Below are 7,991 nucleotides of genomic sequence, written 5' to 3' on the forward strand. Positions count from 1 at the left end.
CAAAGAAACAATTTCAATGTTGTAGGATTTAATAAAATTACTAGTGATCCAGCATGAAAAGGTACTAAATTTTGAGTTAGACAACACTAATTCTGTAAAGTCGTCTACAAATAGATGTACTTACTGGTAAATACCTTTAATACTATGACTAGATGTAAGTATGTTTCTTAACAGGAGAATTTAAGAACATAGGAAGAACAGTGATTTGTACAGTTCATGTATTAACTAGCTAGTGGTCTGCATGAACAGATCTTCTACAGCTGTTTGTCAGAAATCTTGTCACATTCACAAAACTTGTTCATAATGTTCTTATTATAAAACGTAGTGATGCCAAAACTATTTCCCTGTGAAACATAATTAGGAGTTGCGGAATGTTCACTGAACAATGGCAGTGAACTTTCTGAATGGTTTTAATATGCTGCAAATGTGAAATAATTAATGTTTAGATTTGTTGTGGGCAGGAAAGCTGGATTCCTCATATTTGCAGAAGCCTAAAAGCAGTCATGTGAACGTTACAATGGCCAAGTCACGCTAGCTTGGTTGTGGGTGTAGCTCAGTAGCAGCTACTGGAGGAGGGAGCTGAACAGAAAGAGAAGCAGTAAACTCTGCCCACATCCAATCCAGTGAGATAGATAGAAAATTCTAATTATATTAGTTGTTTTCTCATTAAAAATTTAAGACCAGTAATACAGTGTCACACAACTTTGAGAGCTTGATCTCTGAAGCTAAAACAGTGATGCATGAAAAGTGGGAATGTCTGTACAGTGTCTATTCTTACGCAAGTATTATGCAAGGTTATCCTCTATTGAAAAATAGGTATTTCATCATTTTTGAGGTATTATAAACGTGTCGTATCTAATACACTAATAAGAATTCATTCAATTTACAGCAAGAATATTTACAACCATAGTGACTACGAATGATCTCGGGGGTGAGTAAAGTCTGGAATTGCCTGTCTTTCCAAGGTAATGCAGTTACCTGGTCTCAGAAGAACAAATCAGGAACCTGGTGTGCTAGCACAGTGAGGGAAGAAGTCAGAGCTAAGAAAGGAGCATAGGATTACACATCAGTCAAAAAGCTGGAGAAAGCAAACAAACCTGCTTATGCTGATCACTTGGTGACAAGTGGTCCAAAATTATTTTTTTTTCAAAAGGCAAAAGCCCTACAAAATCAACCTCATTATCAAAATAGCAGAATAAATAATTAAAAATCTTTAATATTTAAGTACATAAATAAACAAATTTAGTAAAATACAACTTAAACTGTAATAATTGAGTGTTAGTTTTTCAAATAATAAGTGTTTCTTTTACTGTGGGGTTTGTGCAGTAAAAAAATTCTAGAAATCTGAAGTTCAGCTTAGTATATGAATAGTTTTAGGCACAAGATTCAGAAAGTTTATGGCAGGCTGAAAGTGAAATAGTAGGCTGGTAAGATGAAAGAAAAACCTGGCTTAAAATATGCAATTTGCATCTGGCTTTGTTATAAAGCAAATTCATTTAGCAGCTGCTTGCCATCCTGACAAAACTGAAAGAGCTAAGGAGTGCAGCAGATTCTTCAGTAAATGGTTCAAAACGAGACTTGGCGGATGTAAGACCAATAACAGTATCACATTGTACTTCATTTGGTTGTTCCTTGTTCTGGTTCAGAACTGGTGTTTCATCAGAAACATCACTGGAATGGATTTATTTATTTTTTAAGCAGCCCTCTGCAGCACAATAAGGCTGTGGGTTGGGTTTACAAGCAGTTAAAGTGGCTCTTTCTCAGGAAAAGGAAGTCCCTGGCTCAGTCACTCATTTCCACTCCTGTGCTTGCTGCTTTCTCTTTGCCAGAGGAACTGTTTGTGGGGCCAGGCAGTTAACTGGCTCACCAAAAAACTGGCATAACGCACACACAGACGTTTAAGTCCAGGTCAGTTATCAAGCTCAGTTTGCCCACAGCTACACACTTAGACTGATAAGAAGCAGGAGAGGTGTGTTTAGAGGAGGAAGGAAGGGAGAAAAACACCATGAAGGTAAAAAGCTGGCTCTGGTTGCAGCTGCTTTTTAAAATTCAGTACAGTATACTTTGGGGCACGGAAAAGATGGCAGCAAACATTGGTGCTATGCTGCTCTAATGGGAAATGTTTCCATTTAACTTCTAACTCTGAACACTTTGGCATGTTCCTCTCAGTTTCATACATGTGTATGAAACTGTCAAATATCACGTATTTCTGAAACTAAATCTTGTGCACATTTCTGTGAATATTCCCATTACCAAATGGGTATTAGTTATACCTACACTTCCAGTTGTGCTCTCACAAGTAGAGACATGCTTATTTTGGTTAAAAAAACCCCTCTGAAGTTAATCAAGATACTGAAAAACTGCTTTTTTCTAAGTAAGTTGTCAGTTTTCCTCTCATTAAAATCAGACAGATACAAGTATTTCCTGTCTCCCCAAAGTCTAAACTTACTTAACAGATGACGCTAGAGAATAATCCCTTTATCATAAACAACACACACAATTATAAAGGACACTTGAGCTGATACTGAGTTTTTGTGTAAATATACATTTATATGACGCTACTCAGACTTGTACTGTTAAAGGTACTGTAGCGTATTATTTTCATTTATAACTTGGAAAGTGCTAAATGCTGTCCTCTGCTATATTTACTCTGAGAGCTTCTGGGTTCCTGAATTAATTGACTGAAAGGAGTTGCAGAACGGGACCCAGCCTGTCTGCACATCCATGAAGACTAGAAAACAGCTTGTTCTCTGAAAATGACCGTAGTTGATGTGTTTTGATTTATGCTTACAGGATTATTTTTTTCCCCCTTTTAGTTCTCATCCGTTTCATAACCATGCTCATTCTCAATATTTGGGTCACAGCCACAATCCTGCACTACAGGAAGACTAAAAAGACTGATTAGAAGACACCCATCAGCACACACCACAGTTACCCATCAAACCCCCTGGCACGATTAAGGTTAAACAACAGAAGGTCCCTCTCTAAGCGTGGTATTCATCCCTAAGCATATTTAGTACAGTAATGCCTGTTTTCTCTTAGAAATAATTCTGATAAGATAATTAATATAAGCAGCATATTTTTATTGGTTATTTAAGACAAGCTTCACTGGTATCACATTTTCTTTGGGTTTTTTACTAAATGAACAAGGTATTTCATATTTAAATGTTTATATAGTCTCGTATCACTTCAGTACTTCCTGGTTACATATAAGCAATTTTCTTCAGTTTTGCACCAACATAGCAACTCATCTTTCTACATCTGCTGGGAGTATGAAAGACAACAGATGTTTGTCTTCTTGCAAGCAACTCACTTAGTTCGACATTAACTATCTGTATTTTAGGATGAAGAAAATCCAAGTCAAGGCCAAATCCAAAACCAAGTTCTAAATGTGCTTTTCCAAGTCACAAATCCAGCTGGGATTGTTGTGCTTATGTGAAACACTGAAATAGTACAGTTTGTACAGCTGATCCAGGATACTCACAGTCACCTGCCTCAATACACCTAGTTTTGATTAGGATAAGAGTAAAAACTCAGCTCTGAATTCTAATTTTTCAACCTGAGTTCACATTCACTCAGCATACGTACTTTTTTGGGAACAGCAGAGACTAGAATGTGTAGTAATTATGAAACTTTGAACAGTGTTAAAATCTGCATTCAGGTGGGAATTCCTGAACTGATAGCCAGGCTCCCTAGTTCCTATGGAGAGTGGCCTAGCCACACGTGCACTTCTAGGTGTGCAGCACTGACTCCTCCCCAGTGGTTCACAGCTGCGATACTGCTCTGTGTGCTGTTAGTTTTTAGCCTGTCTGTGCTAAGTGTGCTGAAGAACATAAAGGCTTCACTCAGATTTCTAGTTTGCAGATGCTAATCAATATGTATACTGGCACAGGCTGCCCAGAGACGTGGCTGATGCGCCATCCCTGGAGGCGTTCCAGGCCAGGCTGGATGTGCCTCTGGGCAACCTGATCTAGTTGAAGATGTCCCTGCTCACTGCAGAGGGGATGGACTAGATGACCTTTGAAGGACCCTTCCAGCCGAACTATTCTATGATTCTATGATATTTAAAAAGGGAAAAGGAAAATCTTGAGAACTGTTAGCAGGGGATTTTGCTTTTGGAAGAAATGCCTTTCCAATCAAAACTCTAACCAATTTGTTTGGAGAACAATCAAAATTAGTTTTCCAAAATGAAGACATAGGCATTTCAAGAGTTCTTACAGTTTTATTGATGATTGACAGGTTAAAATCATGGCACCCTTGATCCTGACACCCTTGAAAACTACAGGCAGACTGCACTGACATCACTTGAGGCAGGTTTTCCCTGTAAGACATTGAATCACAGGGCTCTTGTGGAAGAGGGGATCTCCCCTGCAACAGCAAAAGTAGCTGTTTGTGCCAGAGCACACTCCACAGTCAGACCAAGACCTGACCATCTGAGAGCACAGCTGCTCTCTGAGGTCCCATTTGAGTGGGAAATCATGGGAAGAGTTATGTCTGTGGACCTGATTTCACGTATCTCACATTGTTGTGAGCAAGTTTAAAGATGAACACTTTTCACTGCTCCAGTAAAATGTATAAATGTTTCTATGTTGGTTGAGAGGCTAACTGCAAATATCCTGTTACTGGTTCTACTAAAGCTGTGTTAAGATACCTGAAGTGGTCTAAATGGTGGCAGGTGGCACATGATATATTTTCCAGGTCTTGTTAATAAATGCTATTCTTCATGACTGATTAATGTCATTTTTCCAGTCAAGTTTCATTACATTTAATTTTTATTGTTTCCATATATGGAGAGAAAATTAAAATACTCATTATGGGTCATTAATGGGCAGCTTTCACCTTAATACTTGAAACTTGTATTAGCCTGCAAAACGCAAGAGAGCTCCAGCATCTTAAAAGGAAAAAAACCACACTTCCTATCTAATTTACTTAATTGAAGCCTCTTCTTGATAAAGATTTATGTAGCAAAAGATTTTTGTAACAAGCCCTCTGTTACTGACATCTTTTATACTCCTGAGTGATGCTGTAGCAAAATGAAGACCTCCATTTTTGGTTTGAGGATCAGCACTTCAAATTGGGGTTTTTTCATCATAAAATGCTGAAAATGTATTTATGAAATCTTCTCTACAGGTTACTTAACAGATTTTGAATAAACCATTTTAGAAACCTTGGGAAAAAGAAGACTGAGGAAAAAAACCAAGGCTGGGTAATTCACAAGCTTAAGGTAAAGTAATTTTGTGGACTTGGAAACCTGGACCATGAGTTCTCATTCAAGCTGGAAGAGATATGGAGCAAACCAGAAGGTAACAGAAGTTCTGTACACTTCCCCCCTCTCCGAGAACAATTTCTGTCACTCTGGAGAGGCAGACGTACGCTCAAGTCCTGGGCAAGCCCTACAAGAGCACAGCCCTGTGGTTTCCAGTACATAAACCGTAATCTTCTCCACAGCTGGGTTAAAGGACACGACACACAGGGAGGATAAATCTTCTTAAAACTTGTCATTCAACAGCATCGGGGCAGACACAGCAAGTTGTTTGCCATGTAACGCAGCAGCAGCCCAAAGGCAAACAGGGCCAGACAGCACTGCAGATTTACTGCAGCGTGGGTAAGGCAGGAAGTGGCTGCCATCCCCAGAGCTGGAGGTGACATGTCTCCATTGGCAGGTCCTGCTCAAGTGCCCAGTGACACTCGGTATCTCGCTACACTGGTTCACAACATGCTCACAAGGTAACACGGCCTTTCCTGTCCTGGTGAGAAAGTGTGGGTCCTGTCTGGACTGTCAGAAAGTGTGAGTGTTCTTGACTGTGGGAAGACAAGGTCTGAACTCTAGTGCAGTCCACCAGGTAACCCCAAATATCTCTAGTCATGAATACAATGAGCTGCAACGGTGCATTTGGTAGCAGGTAAGCTACAAACTGCACTGAGCCACACATCTCAGTTTAACATAGAAAATGTTTATCCTGAGACTTACTACTGCCCAAAAAGAGTGAGGGCAAGATTACAAAGATGGCAGGTTGCTGGTCTGAAAGCAAGCATGCAGACAGGGGAAGACATGTACAGTTTACTCTTCCCAAAAGCCTATTTCTGAACTGTCCTCAGTGAACAGGAGCGTCACACACCACACACAAATGCAAACCCATCCTCTCCACCACTGTACAGGCCTCCATGTCCCTTAGCACTCTGCGCAGAGACACATGATGCAGACATACCTGTTTCCTTGTTACGCTGATCCAGTGGAGGATGTCAGTACTTGGGACTGTTTGGAAGTTCCTGTCCCTGTCTGACCCTTGAGCCTCTTCCATTGCCTTATGCTGTGCATACAGCTGCTCCACAGCCCGATTCTGCCAACCTGAACTACTACAGTAGGAGAGAAAGGAGTGCGGTGGGGAGGCAGACACACATCTCAACTGCCAAGAGCTCAAAGCTGGATTTTACAGCGGATTGACTCTTTGGAGAAAGTCATTCACAATTAGCTAAAAGGCCCTAAATAGCTCATAATGTGTAGAAAACCTTCATTCGTTCCTTTAAATGAGGTAAAATTACACTTCCTGCAGTGAACAATCATTATCCATTTAAGGACATAAGTCATAGGGAAAAAGAAAAAGGAAGTAACACCTCAGAGCCCACAGGAAGAGCTGTTATAAAAGAAGAGTTACACAGATGTGGAAATCAGTTTAAATGAGGTGGTTTCCCAGCCATGTCTTTTCTATGATGATAAATTGTAATTACTTCCCGGCTAATTCTTTTCAAGCTGGTTCCTTCCATCCCTTTCCAGATCCTTTGATACTTGAGATTCATATTTATAAATGAAGCAGAACATGAAATTTTGCCTTCAGCACTGATAATGGTCTAACGATGTCCAGTTTGGAATGTAAAAAAATCTTAAAATAGGATGTTCTTAAATTCTTGGGTTGTACTGAATTTAATTTGCTTGACTGTGAGCCAGAGTTCTCTAAGACAGTTAAAAGAGTTCTCGGAGATGATGGCTGTTGAGGTCAAATAGGTGTCTGGGAGCCACAGTAAATATCACCGCAAGAACCTGCCAGCTCATCACTTGTGCTGGATCCAACTGTAAGACCGTGGCAGCCTCAGAGACCCGAGTCCAGAGGGACCTCAGGTGTTTCCTGCCAGATGGCAAGACAGGCATATAGACACCTTCAAGTTAAAGTTGTCAACTATCCCATTCTACCTTAGAAATGGTTTGAGGCAAGCGTCATCTCTGTCCTGGAAAAAAATCCAGTCTTTGCACCAGGGTAAAATAAGCAGGTTTTTACACTACAACATACTTTTGCTGGGACAGCCCTGTTAGAAACAGTGTTTAATCATCAGTGACTAAGACAAGTACTCCTTAGTTCAGGAATATGTTCTTCTCTCAAAGACTTTAAAAGGTTACCACTGGACAATAAGGAAACAACATAATTTCGAGGAACTAATGCTTAAGAGTTCTTTCCATTCCACAGATCAGCAGGTGGAAGCTCTGTCTCGAGTAGAAGGACAAGTAAGAACAAAAGAGCTGTTCTTCTGTGTCCTGGGTACAAAGCCAGAAGGCTAAAGGTTTGCGCACATCATATCATTGGCCAAATGATCTCCACACTGCGGCTCAACACAGCCGATGCCGTTTCTTTGTTTTGGGACAAACTGCATGAAGGAGAACTGAGGAGTGCTACAATACAGTGCATTTCCTAAAATGTCCGGCTGAACAGGGCCCCAGGGATTCACAGTAGGTGTAGGCAAACCAAAGAGAGAAAAGTGCAACAGCCCCAGTCCCCTGATGGACTGCCAAAAGAGCTCCTGAGGAGGCTGTGCCTCCTCCACACACAGGTTTTGCTTGGTGTCCTTTTGAGCAGCCCTCTCCTTTCCCGTATCTGCCACAGCAGTTGCCTATATCTTTAAATATTTCAATTAATTACCAGCTTCTCAAATTCAGGAACTATTTTACCTTACTCAAATAGTTTATTTAAAAATATATATATATAATATTCTCCAATTCA

The 7,991-nt window shown here is 40.3% G+C and overlaps 1 protein-coding gene across 1 annotated transcript in view; it reads left to right on the forward strand.

The window, feature by feature from the left end:
- The window catches only part of PQLC3 (PQ loop repeat containing 3), a gene marked incomplete at its 5' end in the record, with an annotated part of 5,778 nt that extends 2,873 nt beyond the window's left edge, over positions 1 to 2,905 (forward strand). The window contains 2 exons of the mRNA XM_010012969.1: positions 890 to 931; positions 2,817 to 2,905. Of these exons, the coding sequence (XP_010011271.1) occupies positions 890 to 931; positions 2,817 to 2,905 (131 nt within the window). The remainder of the gene's footprint in view (positions 1 to 889; positions 932 to 2,816) is intronic.
- Between the last annotated feature and the right edge of the window lie 5,086 nt (positions 2,906 to 7,991).

The sequence above is a fragment of the Nestor notabilis genome, unplaced genomic scaffold (assembly GCF_000696875.1).
Source record: "Nestor notabilis isolate BGI_N333 unplaced genomic scaffold, ASM69687v1 scaffold14264, whole genome shotgun sequence".
NCBI classification, from domain to species: Eukaryota; Metazoa; Chordata; class Aves; order Psittaciformes; family Psittacidae; genus Nestor; species Nestor notabilis.